Source organism: Amblyomma americanum, chromosome 4 (assembly GCF_052857255.1).
Source record: "Amblyomma americanum isolate KBUSLIRL-KWMA chromosome 4, ASM5285725v1, whole genome shotgun sequence".
Classification (NCBI taxonomy): domain Eukaryota; kingdom Metazoa; phylum Arthropoda; class Arachnida; order Ixodida; family Ixodidae; genus Amblyomma; species Amblyomma americanum.
This window is the reverse complement of record NC_135500.1, coordinates 58,634,585-58,661,571: the sequence shown is the minus strand read 5'-3', so window position 1 is coordinate 58,661,571 and position 26,987 is coordinate 58,634,585. Positions and strand designations below refer to the sequence as shown.

Sequence of the window (26,987 nt, the reverse complement as noted above, 5' to 3'; positions counted from 1 at the left end):
TACATCAGTTAAAAGTCCGACTGTTGGCTTATGCGGATGATATAGCCATGATTTGTAATGATTACGACAGTGTAACACAGGCTGTTAAGTGTGTTAAAAGTTTTTGTGCGGCCAGTGGCAGCGCGGTAAACTAGAGTAAGTGCCTGGGATTCTGGCACGGGGATTGGCCGGAGGCCCCAGACACTTTTGCCAACATGAGTTTTACTACGACTCCTGTTAAATACTTGGGAGTTCCTCTTGAGTGTTACAAAGACAGCTAGGCCTACTGGAGGAGTGAAGTGGATAAAATGAGGGAAAGAGTGAATAAATGGAATGGATGGAATTGGTCAATGTTCTCGAGAGCCACAATTTGCAACATATTTTTAGTGAGCAAACTTTGGTATGTCCTTCAAGTCTTGCATTGCTCCAGGGTTCATATCCAAAAATTTCATCGGCTGTTTGCAGTGTTCGTGTGGGCATCTTCCTGGGAAAGATCAAGCCGCACCAATTTATTTCTACGAGTTCGAAATGGAGGACTCAGTTTGTCACATTTGTTTTTGAGACAGGTTGTCAATCGGTATTTATTTCTTCGGGACGTTAAGCACCCGTTTCTACACACTGTCTGTCAACTTCGCCTGGGGAAGCACTTGCCTAATATGGTTGTCTCTGCTGGCAGTATGCCCGGTGGAGTGCATGGTTTTCTACGCGAAGTTGTGGTTTCATGTAGGTTTTTGATGGCGCGGTTTTCACTCCAATACCTGAGTGAAGTCAACCGGAAAAAACTATATAAAGACCTCTGTAGTGTGGTTCTCCCCGTGCCTTTATATCGGTCCCTTTACAGGGAAGGTATAGGTAACAAGGTACTAAAGCGTGTTAAGGCAATGTTAGTCCCGTCTGGTGTTAAGACTTTCTTTTTCAAATTACATACTGGAACTCTGACTGTCAAACCGTGGATGGCTGAAAAAGGTTTTTTTGTTCCCTGGGGTACTCACTGTATAATATGCAGAAAGGAGGAGACAATTGAGCATGTGTTCCTTGAATGCTGGGATGCTGTGTTCCTTTGGGATGTGCTTCAGCGCACAATCAAAAAAGAATTTCCGCTTGATGGGTACGGAATTCGCTACTTGCCAATTGAAAGTGATGACGGTACCCCATTTGATTTGATCATGCTAATAGCCCTACACAGTATTTGGAAATGCAGAATGGCAGTAAGGCACGCCGATCTCGATGCAAGACCGGCACGTCAATATTTCAAAGAAAGCATAAGCAACTTTGTTCAGGAGAAAAAGATGCTGGAATGTAGTCCAGAGTGGCTGTCACGTGTTGAGTTATTATTGGCGATGAAGGAATTTTAGCATGAGCGTGACCGCACAAGCTGAGCGGCCGTTGTTTTAACAAAGATGTTGATTGTGTTTTAGTGCTTATGTATGAATATGTGCTTTCTTTTCATGTGGGTCAAAATACCGGCAATAAAGAAAAAAAAAGCCATACCATGCTGAATACGCCGGTTCTCGTCCGATCACCGAAGCTAAGCAGCAATGGGCTCGGTCAGTATTTGGGAGGGAGACCACCTGGGAACACCGAGTGCTGATGGCACTTCTTTTGCATTTTTATAGTCTCTAACGCTTTTTTTGCCTCATAGTTATATCAATTATCCGATATGCCTCGTGAAACTATAGGAGGTTTCGCGATATTGTTATAAATAACAAATTCCCACTGGCAATGTACGTACGTGCGGACGCGAAATTCCGTGCACGCGTGCTTGCGGCAAAACTGAAAAGCGACCGCCCGGCTTCCCGGCTGTCATTCTCACGTCTACGGCGGCGTGTACAGTGCAGATCAAACTCGGCAATGCGCCTAGATAACAGGGAGGCCCAGTTAGCGCATAAGACGGCGCAGTAGCGCACAAATAGCGTTCATCGATATAGTCGATCGAAACGCATTCCTTGCCCGGTCCATGTGTCAACACCAGAGGCTTGCTCCCGCTGCTCTTTCGATGCATGCCGCAGTGGGTTACGATCGCGGGAACGGCTGAGAAAAGCCCAGGGCACGTAATTGCACGCTCGGCGCCTGCTGCCACGAGCGAGGGAAGTATTCGTGCGAAGTTTTGCATTCGGGAGCGGCTGCATACACTACATTAGCGCTTCGAAAAGTATATTTCTCGCCATCGGCCATACCATGCTTCGCCAGCAGCTGTGTCTTCTGCCCTCGCCCTCACCAGTGCTCCGCGATAACGCCATTCTTCCATGAGTTCTATCTTTTGCTTGGTTTTCCTGACATCTTCAATTCATTTCCCAGGCGCCTTGCATTCCTGCTTCAGCAACGTTTGCAGTAGGGCCTTTAACTCAGCTTCGTCTTGTTTTTCCTTATACCGGATACAAGTGGCCCTTTCTATTGCTTTGATTTTTAAAGATTCTTTGCTGAACTCCCACTGTTTCCATATCTTCAGGGTCTTGCACGGGCTTATTTTTCCTATTTCATCCTTTACTGCTCGGTAGTAGACATTGTCGCGAAGAAGCGTGTTGTTTAGCTTCCACATTTCCCATGAAAATGCCTTGCTTCGCTTGACACTTCCGAGGCAGCACTCAACTAAACAGTGGTCTGAGAAGGACACTCCCACAACTTCGTACTGGCTGCATACAGGGGCAAGGTCAACTGATGTATAAATGCGGTCCAGCCGTGCATGGCTTGAGCCCTGAAAATGGGTGAACTTCACTGCCCGCGCACCCTCAAGACATTCCGCCACATCTTCGAGGTTTCCGTTATCAATAATTCTGATCAACACTTCAGTGCTCCTGTCTCGAAACCCCCGGATGCTTGACTTATCGCGAGCATTTAGGACACAATTGAAGTCACCTAAGACCATGAGCTGCCTCTCCGTGCAAACGCGCTCTAGGAGGCTTTGGAAAAATGCAACTCTTTCCTCTACCCCATTTGGTGTATACACGACAACAATGCGCCACTCAATGCTATTCAGGGAAAAGTCAAGGACAATACACCGGCCAGACACACACGAAAAATATGCTTGCACCTCTAGCCCCGGGATCTTCTTTACAAAGAGCACGCAACCAGCAGATGTCCCCACTGCATGACTGACGACAGCAAAAAATCTAGTCGTGAAACGTTGCACCATGCTGTCAGTTCCTTCGTTGCCGTCCACTTTCGTCTCTTGCACGGCCAATACATCTATCTCGCGCTCCGTAATAAGTCGATACACCTGACCTTGTTTTTTTCTAGTCGCCAAGCCTCGTACATTCAGCGTAGCGACTTTAAAGGCAGAGGCGGGAGCCATTTTAACTCAAGTGGAAGGACCCAACAGCATGGCGCTTACCTCCCCCGTCTAGCGCGCGGCTAGACGTCACTGGTACCGCCGGTATCATCCGGCGGAAGAACATCGGCCTGCTCGAGGAGTACCTTGCCGCCGGCCCGCTTGTCATCCGAAAGGTTCGGGCGCGGCCGTAACTTCGGACGCCGGGATTGAGCCGTCTTTGCAGGGGGTTCCTCGACGCCGGGCGCTACCACCTTGTCCCCTTCGGGGCTGGTCTGGTCGTGGGGACGCTTCGCCGGTGTGGTGACGGGGGGCGTGACGCTAGTTGCACGGGCGCCGCTCTTCTCGTGGATGTCCTCGCTCGGCTCTTTTGCCTCGACGTCCTCAGGCTCTGTTGGGCAGGCCCCGTTCCCTGACGTCTCGTTAGCAAAGCGGGGGCAGTCTACCGTCTGCGGTGGGCTCGCTGGTTCGTCGGCCGCCTTGGTGCTATAATTGAAGACGTTTCCAGTATTGCCGAACACTTCAATGATTATTTTTGGAGTGTGTTTTCTGACCTGGATGAATTTGAACATCAGAACAATGATAGGTCTTTTGTACATGACATTGTGATTTCCAGGCAAGGTGTTTTGGATATGCTCTTAAAAATTGATGTCAGGAAATCTGCCGGGCCGGATAATATACCAAATGCTTTTTTACGAAGGTATGCGGAACAGATATGCGTTTTTTTAACTGACTTTTTCAAATTATCATTACAATTAGGAGAAATACCATCTGACTGGCGTACCGCAAGAGTTGTTCCAATTCATAAAAAGGGTGACCATCTTACAGTATCGAATTATCGTCCCATTTCTATAACGACCACTTGCAGCAAATTATTAGAGCACATTGTCGCAGGCTTTATTCGTCAGTTTTTGACAGACCATAATGTCCTCTCTCCATTTCAACATGGGTTTCGAAAGGGACTGTCGACAACAACTCAACTTGTGTCAGTTGTTCATGAAATCTCTCAGGTGCTTGACACGTCCGGGCAAGTCGATATGCTTTTTTTTATTTTAGTAAAACATTCGATAAGGTTCCCCATGGAAAATTACTCCACAAACTAGAGCGCATTGGTCTTCCTACAAATATTATAACATGGATCCAGGCCTACCTCCGCCATAGACAGCAATTTGTTGAAATAAACAAATGTACTTCCAATATCCGTCAGGTAACTTCTGGTGTACCGCAAGGCAGCGTATTAGGACCACTTTTATTTTTGATCTATATTAATGATATAGTCGACGTAATTCCTGATGATGTCCATGTTAATTTATTTGCGGATGACTGTGTCATTTTTAGAAAAATTGTTTCCAGGAACGACAGCAATTACTTACAGGAATCAGTTAATGCTATCCGTGATTGGTGTGAACCTTGGTGCATGGAAATCAATGTAAACAAAACAGTTTTGCTGCGAGTCACACGGAAAAAAGAACCTCGTGTATTTTCTTATGTACTTAACAACACAATAATATCTGAGGTTGAAAAATACAAGTATTTGGGTCTCACATTCAACAGTAAACTTTCTTGGTCAAACCATATTTCCATTACATGTTCAGCAGCATTGCGCAAATTGTGGTTCTTGAAAAGGAAACTTAGAAATGCACCTGCAAATACCAAAATGTTAGCATACAACACATTTGTCCGTTCCAAACTGGAGTATGCAGCAGTTGTATGGGATCCTCATACTAAAAAGAATATAATGAATTTAGAGCGTGTTCAAAGGAAGGCTATCAGATTCATCTTTAGTAAATATAAAAGAGAGGATTCTCCGTCTTTAATAATGCTTGCAAATAAAATCAGTACGCTGGAAAACAGGCGGAAGATAAGTCGTCTCCAATTTTTACATAACATTATAAATGGAAAAAGCGCACTTCAGCTGCCTCATTGCGTAAAACCTCTAAGTTCACGCCAGACAAGACACAGACATAACCTTTCACTTACGCCAATATTTTCTAAAACAAAATCCCATATGAATAGTTTCTTTCCGCGTACTATACATGAATGGAATTCTATACCTGTCGATGTATTGCAGTCACAAAACTTTGCAGAAGAGCTGGAAAAACATCTTTCTTCCATAAACTAACTGAAACAAAACCAGTGTTCACAATCTGTTGTTTTCCTAACTCCTTCACTTTGTGATGCCTCTTTTTTTCCCCAGAAACAGTTCTGTTGTTCTGAGTAAAAATTGCCCGCCTGTTTGTTATTTCACATGTGCCACTCTTCATGTTTTGTTCGTTATTGTGCTGGTGCCAGAGCGTATTCATTGAGTAACACTGCTACACCCAGCATTATTTTTCGTTAGTGTTTATTGTTGTTTTGCATCGTCACACTTTTTACTGTATTGCCCCTCCTGCTAGGGCCAGTTTATTGGCCTGCAGTATCAATAAATACATAAATAAATAAATAAATAAATGAATCCTCGGAGCTCACACACGTGGCAAGCGCCATCAAAACGTGCTCTCGGTTTAGAAAAAGCCCACGCTGAAAGTAATCACATCGATAAAATAGAATGGGGGGGGGGGGTAATCTTATCGGCAGACAATGACCACATCGAAGCAGCCTTTACACAATTCTACCAGAGGCTTTTTTCGTGGCATCCGGCAGACGCAGTTGCATTTAAACATCAGTTTCTTGGTGCAATGCCACGGCTGGACGAAGAAAGGAAAAAGAAAATGGAACTAGAAATAACTGACAACGAAGTAGGGCATGCGATAGATGAATTAAACCTCGGAAAATCACCAGGACCAGATGGATTCAGTGCGGCATTTTATAAAGAATTTAAGCATGAAATTGCCCCGGTGCTATGTACAATGTTTAACGAAGCCTATGGAATAAACTTTTTTCCTCCGTCTTTTGGGACTTCCCATACGGTACTCATACCGAAAACTGATGATATAGAGAAATTAAAATCTGTTACCGCATATCGACCGATAGCACTCACTAATGTGGACTACAAAATTTTTATGAAGGTATTGGCACGAAGATTACAGACAGTGATAATGGATATTGTTGGACCCCACCAGACATGTGGAATAACAGGGCGATCTATTTTTTCCAACATTCACAAAGCACGCAGTGTACTTGAAACCTGCGATGCAATTAATGGGCGGTTGGCCATGCTTCAGATTGATCTCGAAAAAGCTTTTGATTGTGTTTCTCATGAAATCTTGTTTTCCGTTTTAGACCATGTGAATGTCGGTTCAGTTATCCGCGAGGGTGTAGCCCTGGCGTATCGAAACTGCACGACAAGATTGATTGTTAACAAGTGCCTCTGGGCCCCCATTAGCGTGCAGCGTTCGGTGCGTCAGGGCTGCCCCCTCAGCCCTCTCTTATTTTGTATTTACATCGAAACACTGTGTAGGAAAATATTAGAAGACAATAGTATTAATGGCTTTAGGTTGCAAGCTGCTGACGTTAAGCTGCTGGCATATGCTGACGACGTTGCTGTATTCACGGTTGATCAGGGGAGCATAAGCGAAGCTGTCGGGTGTGTACGCGAGTTCAGCGAAGTCACCGGTAGCGGGGTTAATTGGTCCAAATGCCTCGGACTCTGGCATGGATGGTGGCCATCCCACCCGGACCATTTTGCCAACGTACCGTGGGCGACGACACCGCGCAAGTATTTGGGCGTTCCGCTCGATGCTTATCGCGAAAGCGAGGAGTATTGGAAACAGCAAACGAAAGAAGCACGTGACAGAGCTCGAAAATGGAAAGGCACCAATCTCTCCATTTTCGCCAGAGCTACAGTCTGCAACCTGTTTTTTATTAGCAAGCTCTGGTATGTGATGCAGGTTTTGCATTGCTCTCGGGTGCACATTCAGAAGTTACACCGGATTTTTGCCGTCTTTATAGGGGCTTCCGAATGGGAACGTTGCAGCCGAACGAACCTGTTCCGGCGGGTAAAAGACGGGGGGTTGGGGCTAGGGCACCTCTTTTTAAGGCAGCTGGTGAACCGTTTTTTTGTTTTTTCGCGACGTCTCAGACCCGTTCTTGCGCACCGTGTGCCAGGTGAGGCTGCGGCGATTGCTGCCCGAGTTTGTTGTTACCACAGAAGAGCTCTCGTGTGGAATTTTTGGTTACTACAAAGAGATTGTAGAGTTGTGTTAGGTTTCTTTCAGCGCGTTTTTCTAGCGATTATTTGTATAAAACTAAAAGAAAGAAGTTGTACCATGATCTTTGTGATATTGTTTTCTCAGAGCCTATGTACAGGGCCTTGTACAGTGGAGGTCCTGGAGCTGATGTTTTAAAAAGGGTAAAGAAAATGCAGGTGCCACCAGGAGTAAAGACCTTCTTTTTTAAATTACACACCGGGACACTCCCAGTTAAAAAGTTTTTGGAAGGAAATGATTTCTTTTTACCGTGGGGATCGAACTGCTTAATTTGTAAACAGCCCGAAACAACAGACCATGTTTTTTTGCATTGCTGGGAAGGGGTTTATTTTTGGGATGTGTTACAAAGGACAATAAAGAAAGAGCTACCACTTGACGCGCAGTGAATTCGTTATTTAAGCACAGACAATGAGGATGGGGTACCATTTGATCTCATAATGCTCTTGGGCCTCCACTGTATATGGCGCTCCAGAATGGCAGGCTATTATTGTGACAAAGACGCACGACCTGCCCGAATTTATTTTCGGGAAAGAATGGACTGCTTTCTGGCCATCCAGAAAGCAGCTGCGGAGCCTCCCGAGTGGCTCTCGAGGCTAGAGCCGCTCTGTATGCTTCGTGAATTTTAGAATGACGAAGCCAGACTCAAGCTGGCTGACCACGACAGTGTCTTATGTACATAGTGTTTTGTGTGTTTTTTGTTGAATGTTTTTTTTTTGTTAAATGTTATGAGCCAAAGCCAGGCAATAAAGAATAAAAAATCGGCCATACCATGCTGAATACGCCGGTTCTCGTCCGATCACCGAAGCTAAGCAGCATTGGGCTCGGTCAGTACTTGGGAGGGAGACCACCTGGGAACACCGAGTGCTGATGGCACTTCTTTTGCATTGTTTTCGTCTCTAACGCTTTTTTTTGCCTCAGAGTTATATCAATTATCCGATATGCCTCGTGCAACTATAGGAGGTGACGCGATATGGTTATAAATAACAAATTCCCACTGGCAATGTACGTATGTGCGGACGCGAAATTCCGTGCACGCGTGCTTGCGGCAAAACTGAAATCGACCGCCCGGTTTCCCGGCTGTCATTCTGACGTCTGCGGCGGCGTGTACAGTGCAGATCAAACTCGGCAATGCGCCTAGATAACAGGGAGGCCCAGTTAGCTCATAAGACTGCGCAGTAGCGCACAATTAGCGTTCATCGATATAGTCGACACGCATTCCTTGCCCGGTCCATGTGTCAACACCAGAGGCTTGCTCCCGCTGCTCTTTCGATGCATGCCGCAGTGCGTTACGATCGCCAGATCGGATGAGAAAAGCCGTGGGCACGTAATTGCACGCTCAGCGAATGTTGCCACGAGCGAGGGAAGTATTCGTGCGAAGTTTTGCATTCGGGAGCGGCTGCATACACTACATAAGCGCTTCGAAAAGTGTATTTCTCGCCATCGGCCATACCATGCTGAATACGCCGGTTCTCGTCCGATCACCGAAGCTAAGCAGCATTGGGCTCGGTCAGTACTTGGCAGGGAGACCACCTGGGAACACCGAGTGCTGATGGCACTTCTTTTGCGTTTTTTATTGTCTCTAACGCTTTTTTTGCCTCATAGTTATATCAATTATCCGGTATGCCTCGTGCAACTATAGGAGGTGACGCGATATTGTTATAAATAACAAATTCCCACTGGCAATGTACGTACGTGCGGACGCGAAAGTCCGTGCACGCGTGCTTGCGGATAAACTGAAAAGCCACCGCCCGGCTTCCCGGCTCTCATTCTGAAGTCTACGGCGGCGTGTACAGTGCAGATTAAACTCGGCAATGCGCCTAGATAACAGGGAGGCCCAGTGTGCGCACAACACTGCGCAGTACCGCACAATTTGCGTTCATCGATATAGTCGATCGACACGCATTCCTTGCCCGGTCCATGTGTCAACAGCACAGGGTTGCTCCCGCTGCTCTTTCGATGCATGCCGCAGTGCGTTACGATCGCCAGAACAGCTGAGAAAAGCCCAGGGCACGTAATTGCACGCTCGGCGCCTGCTGCCACGAGCGAGGGAAGTATTCGTGCGAAGTTTTGCATTCGGGAGCGGCTGCATACACTACATAAGCGCTTCTTAAAGTGTATTTCTCGCCATCGGCCTGTTACGTTTCGCCTACGACGCGCGGTATAGCCGGCGCGGATGCAACGGACGCCGGGGCTTCGTTCAAAGTGGCGGTCATTTTGGGCCCGTTCATCGCTGCCGCAACTCCTCCCGCCAAGCGCGTCCAGGCAGGTTTCAATGCCACGTGTTGTCGTGTGTGTGTGTGCATGTTGGTGCCCACGCTTGTCAAAGCGCGGCAGCCGGGGAGAGGAGCTCCCCAACTGGGAGGTGAGGAGGTCTGACCGGCGCCGGCCCGGCGGACGCGCACGTCACGTCTGAACTTGTCCGAGCGTCGCCGTATCGGGCGCCTCATCCCGTGCCGTTCCTTCTTGCCCTCGACTCCGAGGGTATAAAAGGCAGCTGCCCCGGACGCCAAAGAGACTTCGATTTCTTCCTTCGAGTAACGTGGTCGCCCTGACCGGCTGCTCTTTTGCGATGCCAGAATAAACAAGTTGTTCTGTTGCCAGTCGACTCATCCTTCGCCGGGAGCTTCGGATGTTTCCAGCTGTGCCCCAGGCCGCCTGGCCAACGCTACCCTTGGGGCTTGCAACCCATTTGCAACAACTGGTTGCCAGCGGTGGGATCGCGAGAACGGAGGCCAGCAGCGAAGATATGCGGTCAACTGTATGCTGAGCAGCACAATGACCATCCGGGAGCAGTGCAACGAGCCCTGTGTGATGACTGGTTGCCTGCAGCGGAACGACTGCGCTGAATTCTTGGCTGCGAGGTTTGGTGAGTGCGGGACTTTCTTCTTCTGAGTTTTGCCAGGCTTTTGTTAGTGTCAGAAACAGAGCTGGTAATTGTGTGTCGTTGCTGCCGGGATAGTTTGCGGCAAGAGAATAGTAGGCAGTAGAGAAAGCAGCATTCGGAGCAGCCATGGATTTGAAGTCGTTGCGCAAACCGAAATTGCTGGAGCTTGCAAGGGAGTTGGGTCTGGATGTCTCAAACTCAGAAAACCAGAACTGCTAAGGGCTATTCTTGAGTTGGAGGCTGAGGTTGACGAGCTGTCGGAATGCCTTGAGACCATTCAGGAGAAAGAGCAAAAAGAGGAGCGCGAACGTAAAGAGCAAAAAGCGAAAGACGAGCGCGAACGTAAAGAACAAAAAGATAGAGAAAGAAGAGCGCGACCGTCAACACGCTTTGGAAATGAAGCGTCTCGAGGTAGAGATGGAACGCGCTCGTAATGGAAGTCAGGCACACGGTGCAGGAGAACGAGTATCGTTCAAAATGACTGACCTGATGCGGCCGTTTTAGCTTGGAGAGGACATTGGTTTGTTCCTGGTTAACTTTGAGCGAACGTGCGAGAAGCAGGGGTTCTCTCGGGAAACGTGACCACAGCGCTTGCTCACTTTGTTACCCGGCGAGGCGGCCGACGTAGTCGCTCGCTTGAAGAGAGAGGAGGCAGAGGATTTCGACCAAGTGAAATCGAGTCTGCTAAAAAAGTACAGACTGTCAGCGGAGGCGTTCCGTCGGAAGTTTCGGGAAAATGAAAAAGGCAGAAGTGAGTCATATACAGAGTTTTCCTACAGGCTTATGTCAAACATGCAGGAGTGGCTCAAAGAAGAGAAAGCGTTTGGTGACCACGAGAAAATTCTGCAGTGTTTCGGGCTAGAACAGTTTTATTGTCGGTTACCTGAGAACGTGCGGTACTGGGGCTTGGATAGGCCAGACGTTAGTACAGTGGCTAAAGCCGCCGAGCTAGCCGAGGAGTTTGTGACGCGTCGGGCTCGCGGAGCTAAGGACGGTCAAAAGGGTGAATTTGGCTCCAAGTCTGAGAGGCCGAAGTTCACACCCATGAGAGCAAGGGGGGACACACGTAGTGCGGATTTGCGAGAGGAGGCAAGCGCGCGTGTGTTATACGTGCCAGAAGCCGGGTCACTTTTCGGCGCAGTGTCCAGAAACAAAAAGAGAAGTCGTGTGTTTGTCATTATGTGGCACTGACGAGAACATGAAGCTTCTCGAGCCTTACATGCGAGACTTCCTCGTGAACGGGAAAGAGTGCCGAGTGCTTCGTGATTCCGCAGCTACAATGGATGTAGTTCACCCCTCTTACGTAGAACCCAATATGTTCACGGGCGAGTGCGCATAGATCAAGCAAGCCGTGGAAGCTCATAGCGTGTGTCTGCCCGTAGCAAAAGTGCTTATTGAAGGACCTTTCGGAGCACTTGAGACGGAGGCCGTAGTGTCATCTATGCTGCCCCCCCCCCCCAGTACCCGTACCTATTTTCGAACAGGTCCGATCACCTCCTGCGCGAGAAGGGGTTTTTGTTTGGTGAGACTAGCGTTCAGGCCTTAAAGAGATCGAGAGTTCGGGAGCTCGCTGCAAAGGCGGTAGTTGCGGGGCCGACGTTGTCGAACAATGAGAAAGGGTCGGAGGCGCAGCAAGCTGATATTCAAAGCACGTCCGAACTGAATAAAATTGAGCCTGTAGCGTTGAAGGCACCAGGTACTGGAGAGGAAATGCCCGACACGGGAAAGTTAGCAGAGCTTCCGGTCGAGCTTCAGGGAATAGGCTCATTGACGAACAGGGAAGACACTGATCAGGTCATTAGTGACTTAATCATTAAAGCACCGCTGTCGCCTGAGCAGAAAACCGAACTACACCAACTCTTACAAGAGTTTCAAGGTCAGTTCTCTGAGAGGCCTAGTAGGACTTCTGTCCTTACTCATGATATAGAACTTACCTCCCCAGAGCCAGTACGATCCAAGGCGTACCGGGTGTCACCCCGCCAGCGCGATATTATGGAGGCTGAGGTAAGGAAAATGCTACAGCTCGGTGTTATTGAGCCGGGTGAGAGTGATTATACCTCCCCTTTGATTTTAGTTGAGGTACCGGGCAAGGAACCTCGTCCTTGCGTCGACTACCGCAGGCTTAATTCCATCACTAAGGATCAAATTTATCCGATCCCTAACATCGAGGAGCGCCTTGAGAAAGTTAGTAGCGCTCAGTTTATTTCCACCCTAGATCTTGTCAGGGGTTATTGGCTGGTTCCACTTACAGAAGAGGCTAGTAGGTATGCGGCGTTCATTTCACCAATGGGAACATTCCGTCCTAAAGTTTTGAGTTTTGGTTTGAAGAACGCGCCATACTGCTTTTCAAGCCTCATGGACATAGTGTTGCGGGGACAGGAAGAATTCGCTTTACCGTATTTAGACGACGTAGCGATATTCTCCGCATCCTGGTCTGAGCATATGGCACACTTGCGGGCAGTGCTAACCCGCCTGCGCCAAGCGGGCTTGACAGTCAAGGCTCCCAAGTGCCAATTAGCACAGGCCGAGGTTGTCTACCTCGGTCACGTGATTGGACAGGGTCGTCGCCGCCCCTCTGAAATAAAGGTGGCCGCTGTGCGAGACTTCCCGCAACCGCGCACGAAGACCGATATTCGGTTGTTCTTAGGTGTCGCCGGCTACTATCAGAGGTACATCCCCAGGTACTCCGGTATCGCGGCTCCCCTGACGGATGCTCTAAGAAAAGCAGAGCCCCAAACAGTCGTCTGGAGCGAGACAAAGGAAAGAGCTTTTAGCGCCCTAAAGAGCGCCCTAAAAAGCCAGCCTGTGCTACGATCGCCAGACTACACAAAAGGGTTCGTTGTTCAGTGCGATGCTAGTGAGCGAGGCATGGGCGTTGTACTGTGCCAAAGGGAAAATGGAGAAGTGGAACACCCCGTCCTATATGCTAGTCGTAAGCTGACCTGTCGTGAGCAGGCGGACAGCGCCACCGAGAAAGAGTGTGCGTGTCTCATGTGGGCCGTTCAGAAATTGCCATGCTACCTAGCCGGCTCGAGGTTTATCATTGAGACGGATCACTGCCCTCTCCAATGGCTGCAGACCATATCTCCCAAAAATGGCCGCCTCCTGCGCTGGAGCCTCGCTTTGCAACAATATTCCTTTGAGGTGCGTTACAAAAAGGGGAGTCTCAACGGTAACGCCGATGGATTAAGTCGAAGCCCCTAACGTAGGAATCCGCCTCAAAGTTGTTTGTTACTGATGTTTTCTTCCCGAGGCAGGATTTTTAACATATTACTTTTGTTTAGTTTTTCAAAGTGATTATGTGCTTTCTAGTGCAATTTTCCAATTTGTGGACGCGTTCTGAGTGCTGCTTGACTACTGTAAGGAACTAGGCAGTTGTATAAAAGGGGAAAGAGCCTGGCAGAGCTTAGTGAGGGTTGTCTCGTGCTTGCTGACTGAGCGGTTGCGTTTCGGCGTAGTTCTAACGCTTGCTGGGAACGAGCACAAAAATGGCAACTCTCCCGAAGTCACTTTGCAGTGTCCAGTGTGATCCTGAACCTGAGAACGAGGCCTTCTCTGTGCGCTGCGCTCAAGCAACGTCGAGGGACGACCGGTTTCGATTACGAGCATCATCGAGCGACATCCCTCCGGACAGCGGATGCAGTCCCCTGACCATTGGGATCTCCTTCTCCCGGCGGGGCGGTCTGTTACGTTTCGCCTACGACGCGCGGTATAGCCGGCGCTGATGCAACGGACGCCGGGGCTTCGTTCAAAGTGGCGGTCATTTTGGACCCGTTCATCGCTGCCGCAACGCCTCCCGCCAAGCGCGTCCAGGCAGGTTTCAATGCCACGTGTCGTCTTGTGTGCGTGTGTGTGTGTGCATGTTGGTGCCCACGCTTGTCAAAGCGCGGAAGCCGGGGAGAGGAGCTCCCCAACTGGGAGGCGAGGAGGTCTGACCGGCGCCGGCCCGGCGGACGCGCACGCCAAGTCTGAACTTGTCCGAGCGTCGCCGTATCGGGCGCCTCATCCCGTGCCGTTCCTTCTTGCCCTCGACTCCGAGGGTGTAAAAGGCAGCTGCCACGGACGCCAAAGAGACTTCGATTTCTTCCTTCGAGTAACGTGGTCGCCCTGACCGGCTGCTCTTTTGCGATGCCAGAATAAATGGGTTGTTCTGTTGCCAGTCGACTCATCCTGTGCCGGGACCTTCGGATGTTTCCAGCTGTGCCCCAGGCCGCCAGGCCAACGCTACCCTTGGGGATTGCAACCTATTTGCAACAGGCCATACCATGCTGAAAACGCCGGTTCTCGTCCGATCACCGAAGCTAAGCAGCATTGGGCTCGGTCAGTACTTGGGAGGGAGACCACCTGGGAACACCGAATGCTGATGGCACTTCTTTTGCATTTTTTTCGTCTCTAACGCTTTTTCTTGCCTCATAGTTATATCAATTATCCGATATGCCTCGTGCAACTATAGGAGGTTTCGCGATATTGTTTTAAATAACAAATTCCCACTGGCAATGTGCGTACGTGCGGACGCGAAATTCCGTGCACGCGTGCTTGCGGCAAAACTGAAAAGCGACCGCCCGGCTTCCCGGCTGTCATTCTGACGTCTACGGCGGCGTGTACAGTGCAGATCAAACTCGGCAATGCGCCTAGATAACAGGGAGGCCCAGTTAGCGCATAAGACTGCGCAGTAGCGCACAATTAGCGTTCATCGATATAGTCGATCAACACGCATTCCTTGCCCGGTCCATGTGTCAACACCAGAGGCTTGCTCCCGCTACTCTTTCGATGCATGCCGCAGTGCGTTACGATCGCCAGAACGGCTGAGAAAAGCCCAGGGCACGTAATTGCACGCTCGGCGCCTGTTGCCGCAAGCGAGGGAAGTATTCGTGCGATGTTTTGCATTCGGGAGCGGCTGCATACACTATATAAGCGCTTCGAAAAGTGTATTTCTCGCCATCGGCCATACCATGCAAAATGGAGAGATTGGTGCCTTTCCATTTTCCAGCTCTGTCACGTGCTTCTTTCGTTTGCTGTTTCCAATACTCCTCGCTTTCGCGATAAGCAGTGAGCGGAACGCCCAAATACTTGCCCGGTGTCGTCGTCCACGGTACGTTGGCAAAATGGTCCGGGTGGGATGGCCACCATACATGCCAGAGTCCGAGGCATTTGGACCAATTAACCCCGCTACCGGTGACTTCGCTGAACTCGCGTACGCACCCGACAGCTTCCCTTATGCTCTCCTGATCAACCGTGAATACAGAAACGTCGTCAGCATACGCCAGCAGATTAACTTCAGCAGCTTGCAACCTAAAGCCATTAATACTATTGTCTTCTAATATTTTCCTACACAGTGTTTCGATGTAAATACAAAATAAGAGAGGGCTGAGGGGGCAGCCCTGACGCACCGAACGCTGCACGCTAATGGGAGCCCCCAGGCACTTGTTAACAATCAATCTTGTCGTGCAGATTCGATACGCCAGGGCTACACCCTCGCGGATAACTAAACCGACATTCACATGGTCTAAAACGGAAAACAAGATTTCATGAGAAACACAATCAAAAGCTTTTTCGAGATCAATCTGAAGCATAGCCACCCGCCCATTAATTGCATCGCAGGTTTCACGTACACTGCGTGCTTTGTGAAAGTTGGAAAAAATCGATCGCCCTTTTATTCCACATGTCTGGTGGGGACCAACAATTTCCTTTATCACTGTCTGTAGTCTTCGCGCCAATACCTTCATAAAAATTTTGTAGTCCACATTAGTGAGTGCTATCGGTCGATATGTGGTAACACATTTTAATTTCTCTATATCATCAGTTTTCGGTATGAGTACCGTATGGGAGGTCCCAAAATACGGAGGCAAAAAGTTTATTCCATAGGCTTCGTTAAACATTGTACATAGCACCGGGGCAATTTCATGCCTAAATTCTTTATAAAATTCCGCACTGAATCCATCTGGTCCTGGTGATTTTCCGAGGTTTAATTCATCTATCGCATGCCCTACTTCGTTTTCAGTTATTTCTAGTTCCATTTTCTTTTTCCTTTGTTCGTCCAGCCGTGGCATTGCACCAAGAAACTGATGCTTAAATGCAACTGCGTCTGCCGGATGCCACGAAAAAAGCCTCTGGTAGAATTGTGTAAAGGCTGCTTCGATGTGGTCATTGTCTGCCGATAAGATACCCCCCCATTCTATTTTATCGATGTGATTACTTTCAGCGTGGGCTTTTTCTAAACCGAGAGCACGTTTTGATGGCGCTTCGACAGCAGCTGTGTCTTCCGCCCTCGCCTTCACCAGTGCTCCGCGATAACGCCGTTCTTCCATAAATTCTATCTTTTGCTTGGTTTTCCTGACATCTTCAATCCATTTCCCAGGCGCCTTGCATTCCTGCTTCAGCAACGTTTGCAGTAGTGCCTTTAACTCAGCTTCGTCTTGTTTTTCCTTATACCGGATACAAGTGGCCCTTTCTATTGCTTTGATTTTTAAAGATTCTTTGCTTAACTCCCACTGTTGCCATATCTTCAGGGTCTTGCACGGGTTTGTTTTTCCTATTTCATCCTTTACTGCTCGGTAGTAGACATCGTCGCGAAGAAGCGTGTTGTTTAGCTTCCACATTTCCCATGAAAATGCCTTCCTTCGCTTGACACTTCCGAGGCAGCACTCGACTAAACAGTGGTCTGAGAAGGACACTCCCACAACTTCGTACTGCTGCATACAGGGGCAAGGTCAACTGATCTATAAATGCGGTCCAGCCGTGCATGGCTTGAGCCCTGAAAATGGGTGAACTTCACTGCCCGCGCACCCTCAAGACATTCAGCCACATCTTCGAGGTTTCCGTTATCAATAATTCTGATCAACACTTCAGTGCTCCTCTCTCGAAACCCCGGGATGCTTGACTTATCGCGAGCATTTAGGACACAATTGAAGTCACCTAAGACGATGAGCTGCCTCTCCGTGCAAACGCGTTCTAGGAGGCTTTGGAAAAAAGCAACTCTTTCCTCTACCCCATTCGGTGCATACACGACAACAATGCGCCACTCAATGCTATTCAGGGAAAAGTCAAGGACAATACACCGTCCAGACACACACGAAAAATATGCTTGCACCTCTAGCCCCGGGATCTTCTTTACAAAGAGCACGCAACCAGCAGATGTCCCCACTGCATGATTGACGACAGCAAAAAATCTAGTCGTGAAACGCAGCGCCATACTGTCGGTTCCTTCGTTGCCGTCCAATTTCGTCTCTTGCACGGCCAATACATCTATCTCGCGCTCCGTAATAAGTCGATACACCTGACCTTGTTTTTTTTCTAGTCGCCAGGCCTCGTACATTCAGCGTAGCGACTTTAAAGGCAGAGGCGGGAACCATTTTAACTCAAAAGGAAAGGACCCAACAGCATGGCGCTTACCTCCCACGTCTAGCGCGCGGCTAGACGCCACTGTTGCCGCCGGTATCATCCGGCGGAAGAACATCGGCCTGCTCGAGGAGTACCTTGCCGCCGGCCCGCTTGTCATCCGAAAGGTTCGGGCGCGGCCGTAACTTCGGACGCCGGGATTGAGCCGTCTTTGCAGGGGGTTCCTCGACGCCGGGCGCTACCACCTTGTCCCCTTCGGGGCTGGTCTGGTCGTGGGGACGCTTCGCCGGTGTGGTGACGGGGGCGTGACGCTAGTTGCACGGGCGCCGCTCTTCTCGTGGATGTCCTCGCTCGGCTCTTTTGCCTCGACGTCCTCAGGCTCTGTTGGGCAGGCCCCGCTCCCTGATGTCTCGTTAGCAAAGCGGGGGCAGTCTACCGTCGGCGGTTGGCTCGCTGGTTTGTCGGCCGCCTTGGTGCTATCCTCGGAGCTCAAACACGTGGCAAGCGTCGAAGGCGGCTTGCCCGCCTCGTCCGTGCCAGTCGCTGCTTCCTCCGCCTCGGCGACGTCCATGAGTTCCACGGTGTCGTTCGCCTTTCAGAGACCGGTAGCCGACGCGTAGGTACGGACGCAGTCCGCGTCCGTGTGTCCATAGCGCCTGCACTGGGAACACCTGGGAACCTTGCAATCTCGGCGAGCGTGGCCCGTGCCGTGACAACGCAAGCACTGCATCGGTCGCCCGGGTACAACCACGAGGGCCAGCTGACCGGCTACTCGCAACTGGTGTGGCAAATCATCCACCTTCATTCCAGGCTTCAACTTGAGTAGCACGGTTCTGGTGGTTGAGCCTTTCTCCTTCATCCCTTGGACGCGCCAACGCTCCCGCGTCACCTCAGTCACGTTTCCGAACGCCGCGAAAGCAATCCTGATGTCTTCGTCAGCCACACCGTGCAGCATCCAATGCATGCGCAGCTTAACCTGCTGATCCTCCGGGTCGAAAATGATGCACCGGCGTCCTTTCACTTGTAGCTCCTTCAATGCAGCAAGCTTTTTCGTGGCTTCAGCACTGCTGAGCGTCACCGCCCACACATGATTTATCTGATACGCCCCCAACGCCACGACGTCGGGGAGCGCACCAGCGTTGGCGAGGGCGCCCCGAAAATCTTCCACCCAGTAGGGCCTCGCTCGCACGTCACCATGCAGAAACACCGTGTTAAACACAACACGTCCTGTTGGCAGAGTAGGCAGAACAATCTCGTAGTCCTTATCTGCGTCGGCAACAAGCCTGTTTCCGCGGCCAGCAAGGGCCGCAATCGCCGCTCCGCCGGGGCTCATGATCCCGCGTCCGTCACGCTCGGTGGCCGTCACAACTCTGAGCATGGTATGGCCGATGGCGAGAAATACACTTTTCGAAGCGCTTATGTGGTGTATGCAGCCGCTCCCGAACGCAAAACTTCGCACGAATACTTCCCTCGCTCGTGGCAACAGGCGCCGAGCGTGCAATTACGTGCCCTGGGCTTTTCTCAGCCGTTCTGGCGATCGTAACGCACTGCGGCATGCATCGAAAGAGCAGCGGGAGCAAGCCTCTGGTGTTGACACATGGACCGGGCAAGGAAAGCGTGTCGACTATATCGATGAACGCTAATTGTGCGCTACTGCGCAGTCTTATGCGCTAACTGGGACTCCCTGTTATCTAGGCGCATTGCCGAGTTTAATCTGCACTGTACACGCCGCCGTAGACGTCAGAATGACAGCCGGGAAGCCGGGCGGTCGCTTTTCAGTTTTGCCGCAAGCACGCGTGCACGGAATTTCGCGTCCGCACGTACGTACATTGCCAGTGGGAATGTGTTATTTATAACAATAACGCGAAACCTCCTACAGTTGCACGAGGCATATCGGATAAAAGATATAACTATGAGGCAAAAAAAAAGCGTTAGAGACGAAAAAAATGCAAAAAAAGTGCCATCAGCACTCGGTGTTCCCAGGTGGTCTCCCTCCCAAGTACTGACCGAGCCCAATGCTGCTTAGCTTCGGTGATCGGACGAGAACCGGCGTATTCAGCATGGTATGGCCGATGGCGAGAAATACACTTTTCGAAGCGCTTATGTAGTGTCATAGCCTCCTTTATACTGTAGTGTATGCAGCCGCTCCCGAATGCAAAACTTCGCACGAATACTTCCCTCGCTCGTGGCAACAGGCGCCGAGCGTGCAATTACGTGCCCTGGGCTTTTCTCAGCCGTTCTGGCGATCGTAACGCACTGCGGCATGCATCGAAAGAGCAGCGGGAGCAAGCCTCTGGTGTTGACACATGGACCGGGCAAGGAAAGCGTGTCGACTATATCGATGAACGCTAATTGTGCGCTACTGCGCAGTCTTATGCGCTAACTGGGACTCCCTGTTATCTAGGCGCATTGCCGAGTTTAATCTGCACTGTACACGCCGCCGTAGACGTCAGAATGACAGCCGGGAAGCCGGGCTGTCGCTTTTCAGTTTTGCCGCAAGCACGCGTGCACGGAATTTCGCCTCCGCACGTACGTACATTGCCAGTGGGAATGTGTTATTTATAACAATAACGCGAAACCTCCTACAGTTGCACGAGGCATATCGGATAAAAGATATAACTATGAGGCAAAAAAAAAAGCGTTAGAGACGAAAAAAATGCAAAAAAAGTGCCATCAGCACTCGGTGTTCCCAGGTGGTCTCCCTCCCAAGTACTGACCGAGCCCAATGCTGCTTAGCTTCGGTGATCGGACGAGAACCGGCGTATTCAGCATGGTATGGCCGATGGCGAGAAATACACTTTTCGAAGCGCTTATGTAGTGTCATAGCCTCCTTTATACTGTAGTGTATGCAGCCGCTCCCGAATGCAAAACTTCGCACGAATACTTCCCTCGCTCGTGGCAACAGGCGCCGAGCGTGCAATTACGTGGCCTGGGCTTTTCTCAGCCGTTCTGGCGATCGTAACGCACTGCGGCATGCATCGAAAGAGCAGCGGGAGCAAGCCTCTGGTGTTGACACATGGACCGGGCAAGGAAAGCGTGTCGACTATATCGATGAACGCTAATTGTGCGCTACTGCGCAGTCTTATGCGCTAACTGGGACTCCCTGTTATCTAGGCGCATTGCCGAGTTTAATCTGCACTGTACACGCCGCCGTAGACGTCAGAATGACAGCCGGGAAGCCGGGCGGTCGCTTTTCAGTTTTGCCGCAAGCACGCGTGCACGGAATTTCGCGTCCGCACGTACGTACATTGCCAGTGGGAATGTGTTATTTATAACAATAACGCGAAACCTCCTACAGTTGCACGAGGCATATCGGATAAATGATATAACTATGAGGCAAAAAAAAGCGTTAGAGACGAAAAAAATGCAAAAGAAGTGCCATCAGCACTCGGTGTTCCCAGGTGGTCTCCCTCCCAAGTAGTGACCGAGCCCAATGCTGCTTAGCTTCGGTGATCGGACGAGAACCGGCGTATTCAGCATGGTATGGCCGATGGCGAGAAATACACTTTTCGAAGCGCTTATGTAGTGTCATAGCCTCCTTTATACAGTAGTGTATGCAGCCGCTCCCGAATGCAAAACTTCGCACGAATACTTCCCTCGCTCGTGGCAACAGGCGCCGAGCGTGCAATTACGTGCCCTGGGCTTTTCTCAGCCGTTCTGGCGATCGTAACGCACTGCGGCATGCATCGAAAGAGCAGCGGGAGCAAGCCTCTGGTGTTGACACATGGACCGGGCAAGGAAAGCATGTCGACTATATCGATGAACGCTAATTGTGCGCTACTGCGCAGTCTTATGCGCTAACTGGGCATCCCTGTTATCTAGGCGCATTGCCGAGTTTAATCTGCACTGTACACGCCGCCGTAGACTTCAGAATGACAGCCGGGAAGCCGGACGGTCGCTTTTCAGTTTTGCCGCAAGCACGCGTGCACGGAATTTCGCGTCCGCACGTACGTACATTGCCAGTGGGAATTTGTTATTTATAACAATATCGCGAAACCTCCTATAGTTGCACGAGGCATATCGGATAATTGATATAACTATGAGGCAAAAAAAAAGCGTTAGAGACGAAAAAATGCAAAAGATGTGCCATCAGCACTCGGTGTTCCCAGGTAGTCTCCCTCCCAAGTACAGACCGAGCCCAATGCTGCTTAGCTTCGGTGATCGGACGAGAACCGGCGTATTCAGCATGGTATGGCCAATTGTTTTTTTTTAGCTACATTTTTTTTTTCTTTATTGCCTGGCTTTGACCCATAACATTTACACAAAAAAACACTCAACGAAAAACACACAAAACGCTATGTACATACGACACTGTCGTGGTCAGCCATCATGAGTCTGGCTTCGTCATACTAAAATTCACGAAGCATACAGAGCGGCTCTAGCCTCGAGAGCCACTCGGGAGGCTCCGCAGCTGCTTTCTGGATGGCCAGAAAGAAGTCCATTCTTTCCCGAAAATAAATTCGGGCAGGTCGTGCGTCTTTGTCACAATAATAGCCTGCCATTCTGGAGCGCCATATACTGTGGAGGCCCAAGAGCATTATGAGATCAAATGGTACCCCATCCTCATTGTCTGTGCTTAAATAACGAATTCCCCGCGCGTCAAGTGGTAGCTCTTTCTTTATTGTCCTTTGTAACACATCCCAAAAATAAACCCCTTCCCAGCAATGCAAAAAAACATGGTCTATTGTTTCGGGCTGTTTACAAATTAAGCAGTTCGATCCCCACGGTAAAAAGAAATCCTTTCCTTCCAAAAATTTTTAACTGGGAGTGTCCCGGTGTGTAATTTAAAAAAGAAGGTCATTACTCCTGGTGACACCTGCATTTTCTTTACCCTTTTTAAAACATCAGCTCCAGGACCTCCACTGTACAAGGACCTGTACATAGGCTCTGGGAAAACAGTATCACAAAGATCATGGTACAACTTCTTTCTTTTATTTTTATACAAATAATCGCTAGAAAAACGCGCTGAAAGAAACCTAACACTTGCTACAATCTCTTTGTAGTAACCAAAAATTCCACCCGGGAGCCCTTCTGTGGTAACAACAAACTCGGGCAGCAATCGCCGCAGCCTCACCTGGCACACGGTGCGCAAGAACGGGTCTGAGACGTCGCGAAAAAACAAAAAACGGTTCACCAGCTGCCTTAAAAAGAGGTGCCTTAGCCCCAACCCCCCGTCTTTTACCCGCCGGAACAGGTTCGTTCTGCTGCAACGTTCCCATTCGGAAGCCCCATATAAAGACTGCAAAAATCCGGTGTAACTTCTGAATGTGCACCCGAGAGCAATGCAAAACCTGCATCACATACCAGAGCTTTCTAATAAAAAACAGGTTGCAGACTGTAGCTCTGGCGAAAATGGAGCGATTGGTGCCTTTCCATTTTCCAGCTCTGTCACGTGCTTCTTTCGTTTGCTGTTTCCAATACTCCTCGCTTTCGCGATAAGCATCGAGCGGAACGCCCAAATACTTGCCCGGTGTCGTCGTCCACGGTACGTTGGCAAAATGGTCCGGGTGGGATGGCCACCATCCATGCCAGAGTCCGAGGCATTTGGACCAATTAACCCCGCTACCGGTGACTTCGCTGAACTCGCGTACACACCCGACAGCTTCGCTTATGCTCTCCTGATCAACCGTGAATACAGCAACGTCGTCAGCATACACCAACAGCTTAACTTCAGCAGCTTGCAACCTAAAGCCATTAATACTATTGTCTTCTAATATTTTCCTACACAGTGTTTCGATGTAAATACAAAATAAGAGAGGGCTGAGGGGGCAGCCCTGACGCACCGAACGCTGCACGCTAATGGGGGCCCCCAAGCACTTGTTAACAATCAATCTTGTCGTACAGTTTCGATACGCCAGGGCTACACCCTCGCGGATAACTGAACCGACATTCACATGGTCTAAAACGGAAAACAAGATTTCATGAGAAACACAATCAAAAGCTTTTTCGAGATCAATCTGAAGCATGGCCACCCGCCCATTAATTGCATCGCAGGTTTCAAGTACACTGCGTGGTTTGTGAATGTTGGAAAAAATCGATCGCCCTTTTATTCCACATGTCTGGTGGGGTCCAACAATTTCCTTTATCACTGTCTGTAGTCTTCGCGCCAATACCTTCATAAAAATTTTGTAGTCCACATTAGTGAGTGCTATCGGTCGATATGCGGTAACAGATTTTAATTTCTCTATATCATCAGTTTTCGGTATGAGTACCGTATGGGAGGTCCCAAAAGACGGAGGCAAAAAGTTTATTCCATAGGCTTCGTTAAACATTGTACATAGCACCGGGGCAATTTCATGCTTAAATTCTTTATAAAATGCCGCACTGAATCCATCTGGTCCTGATGATTTTCCGAGGTTTAATTCATCTATCGCATGCCCTACTTCGTTTTCAGTTATTTCTAGTTCCATTTTCTTTTTCCTTTCTTCGTCCAGCCGCGGCATTGCACCAAGAAACTGATGCTTAAATGCAACTGCGTCTGCCGGATGCCACGAAAAAAGCCTCTGGTAGAATTGTGTAAAGGCTGCTTCGATGTGGTCATTGTCTGCCGATAAGATACCCCCCCATTCTATTTTATCGATGTGATTACTTTCAGCGTGGGCTTTTTCTAAACTGAGAGCACGTTTTGATGGCGCTTCGCCAGCAGCTGTGTCTTCCGCCCTCGCCCTCACCAGTGCTCCGCGATAACGCCGTTCTTCCATGAGTTCTATGTTTTGCTTGGTTTTCCTGACATCTTCAATCCATTTCCCAGGCGCCTTGCATTCCTGCTTCAGCAACGTTTCCAGTAGTGCCTTTAACTCAGCTTCGTCTTGTTTTTCCTTATACCGTATACAAGTGGCCCTTTCTATTGCTTTGATTTTTAAAGATTCTTTTCTTAACTCCCACTGCTGCCATATCTTCAGGTTCTTGCACGGGCTTATTTTTCCTATTTCATCCTTTACTGCTCGGTAGTAGACATTGTCGCGAAGAAGCGTGTTGTTTAGCTTCCACATTTCCCATGAAAATGCCTTGCTTCGCTTGACACTTCCGAGGCAGCACATAACTAAACAGTGGTCTGAGAAGGACACTCCCACAACTTCGTACTGGCTGCATACAGGGGCAAGGTCAACTGATGTAAAAATGCGGTCCAGCCGTGCATGGCTTGAGCCCTGAAAATGGGTGAACTTCACTGCCCGCGCACCCTCAAGACATTCGGCCACATCTTCGAGGTTTCCGTTATCAATAATTCTGATCAACACTTCAGTGCTCCTGTCTCGAAACCCCCCGATGCTTGACTTATCGCGAGCATTTAGGACACAATTGAACTCACCTATGACGATGAGCTGCTTTTCCGTGCAAACGCGTTCTAGGAGGCTTTGGAAAAAAGCAACTCTTTCCTCTACCCCATTCGGTGCATACACGACAACAATGCGCCACTCAATGCTATTCAGGGCAAAGTCAAGGACAATACACCAGCCAGACACACACGAAAAATATGCTTTCACCTCTAGCCCCGGGATCCTCTTTACAAAGAGCACGCAACCAGCAGATGTCCCCACTGCATGACTGACGACAGCAAAAAATCTAGTCGTGAAACGCAGCACCATGCTGTCGGTTCCTTCGTTGCCGTCCACTTTCGTCTCTTGCACGGCCAATACATCTATCTCGCGCTCCGTAATAAGTCGATACACCTGACCTTGTTTTTTTCCTAGTCGCCAGGCCTCGTACATTCAGCGTAGCGACTTTAAAGGCAGAGGCGGGAGCCATTTTAACTCCAGAGGAAGGACCCAACAGCATGGCGCTTACCTCCCCCGTCTAGCGCGCGGCTAGACGCCACTGTTGCCGCCGGTATCATCCGGCGGAAGAACATCGGCCTGCTCGAGGAGTACCTTGCCGTCGGCCCGCTTGTCATCCGAAAGGTTCGGGCGCGGCCGTAACTTCGGACGCCGGGATTGAGCCGTCTTTGCAGGGGGTTCCTCGACGCCGGGCGCTACCACCTTGTCCCCTTCGGGGCTGGTCTGGTCGTGGGGACGCTTCGCCGGTGTGGTGACGGGGGGCGTGACGCTAGTTGCACGGGCGCCGCTCTTCTCGTGGATGTCCTCGCTCGGCTCTTTTGCCTCGACGTCCTCAGGCTCTGTTGGGCAGGCCCCGTTCCCTGACGTCTCGTTAGCAAAGCGGGGGCAGTCTACCGTCGGCGGATGGCTCGCTGGTTCGTCGGCCGCCTTGGTGCTATCCTCGGAGCTCACACACGTGGCAAGCGTCGAAGGCGGCTTGCCCGCCTCGTCCGTGCCAGTCGCTGCTTCCTCCGCCTCGGCGACGTCCATGAGTTCCACGGTGTCGTTCGCCTTTCCGAGACCGGTAGCCGACGCATAGGTACGGACGCAGTCCGCGTCCGTGTGTCCATAGCGCCTGCACTGGGAACACCTGGGAACCTTGCAATCTCGGCGAACGTGGCCCGTGCCGTGAGCACGCAAGCACTGCATCGGTCGCCCGGGCACAACCACGAGGGCCAGCTCACCGGCTACTCGCAACTGGTGTGGCAAATCATCCACCTTCGTTTCAGGCTTCAACTTGAGTAGAACGGTCCTGGTGGTTGAGCCTTTCTCCTTCATCCCTTGGACGCGCCAACTCTCCCGCGTCACCTCAGACACGTTTCCGAACGCCGCGAAAGCAGTTTTGATGTCTTCGTCAGCCACACCGTGCAGCATCCAATGCATGCGCAGCTTAACCTGCTGATCCTCCGGGTCGAAAATGATGCACCGGCGTCCTTTCACTTGTTGCTCCTTCAATGCAGCAAGCTTTTTCGTGGCTTCAGCACTGCTGAGCGTCACCGCCCACACATGATTTATCTGATACGCCCCCAACGCCACGACGTCGGGGAGCGCACCAGCGTTGGCGAGGGCGCCCCGAAAATCTTCCACCCGGTAGGGCCTCGCTCGCACGTCACCATGCAGAGACACCGTGTTAAACACAACACGTCCTGTTGGCAGAGTAGGCAGAACAATCTCGTAGTCCTTATCTGCGTCGGCAACAAGCCTGTTTCCGCGGCCAGCAAGGGCCGCAATCGCCGCTCCGCCGGGGCTCAAGATCCCGCGTCCGTCACGCTCGGTGGCCGTCACAACTCTGAGCATGGTATGGCCGATGGCAAGAAATACACTTTTCGAAGCGCTTATGTGGTGTATGCAGCCGCTCCCGAACGCAAAACTTCGCACGAATACTTCCCTCGCTCGTGGCAACAGGCGCCGAGCGTGCAATTACGTGCCCTGGGCTTTTCTCAGCCGTTCTGGCGATCGTAACGCACTGCGGCATGCATCGAAAGAGCAGCGGGAGCAAGCCTCTGGTGTTGACACATGGACCGGGCAAGGAAAGCGTGTCGACTATATCGATGAAC

The 26,987-nt window shown here is 50.2% G+C and overlaps 1 protein-coding gene, 4 non-coding genes and 5 pseudogenes across 5 annotated transcripts; 4 read left to right on the top strand and 6 right to left on the bottom strand.

The window, feature by feature from the left end:
• The first annotated feature begins 1,456 nt into the window (after window positions 1-1,456).
• LOC144130656 (5S ribosomal RNA) lies at window positions 1,457-1,575 on the top strand (annotated as a pseudogene).
• Window positions 1,576-8,149: 6,574 nt separating this feature from the next.
• On the top strand, window positions 8,150-8,268 carry LOC144130570 (5S ribosomal RNA; annotated as a pseudogene).
• Window positions 8,269-8,831: 563 nt separating this feature from the next.
• On the top strand, window positions 8,832-8,950 carry LOC144131116 (5S ribosomal RNA). The gene has a single exon (XR_013314532.1). It is a non-coding gene; the product is annotated as a 5S ribosomal RNA (ribosomal RNA).
• A 5,578-nt stretch (window positions 8,951-14,528) lies between these two features.
• On the top strand, window positions 14,529-14,649 carry LOC144130635 (5S ribosomal RNA; annotated as a pseudogene).
• Window positions 14,650-17,855: 3,206 nt separating this feature from the next.
• On the bottom strand, window positions 17,856-18,995 carry LOC144129519 (uncharacterized; annotated as a pseudogene).
• A 580-nt stretch (window positions 18,996-19,575) lies between these two features.
• LOC144130915 (5S ribosomal RNA) lies at window positions 19,576-19,694 on the bottom strand. Its single transcript, XR_013314342.1, has one exon. It is a non-coding gene; the product is annotated as a 5S ribosomal RNA (ribosomal RNA).
• A 591-nt stretch (window positions 19,695-20,285) lies between these two features.
• Window positions 20,286-20,404, bottom strand: LOC144130913 (5S ribosomal RNA). Its single transcript, XR_013314340.1, has one exon. It is a non-coding gene; the product is annotated as a 5S ribosomal RNA (ribosomal RNA).
• Window positions 20,405-20,993: 589 nt separating this feature from the next.
• LOC144131233 (5S ribosomal RNA) lies at window positions 20,994-21,112 on the bottom strand. The gene has a single exon (XR_013314650.1). It is a non-coding gene; the product is annotated as a 5S ribosomal RNA (ribosomal RNA).
• Window positions 21,113-21,701: 589 nt separating this feature from the next.
• LOC144130605 (5S ribosomal RNA) lies at window positions 21,702-21,820 on the bottom strand (annotated as a pseudogene).
• Window positions 21,821-25,422: 3,602 nt separating this feature from the next.
• LOC144129517 (uncharacterized) lies at window positions 25,423-26,727 on the bottom strand. Its single transcript, XM_077663675.1, has one exon. It carries the CDS (start codon window positions 26,725-26,727, stop codon window positions 25,423-25,425), a length of 1,305 nt encoding a protein of 434 aa, XP_077519801.1.
• Window positions 26,728-26,987: the final 260 nt, after the last annotated feature.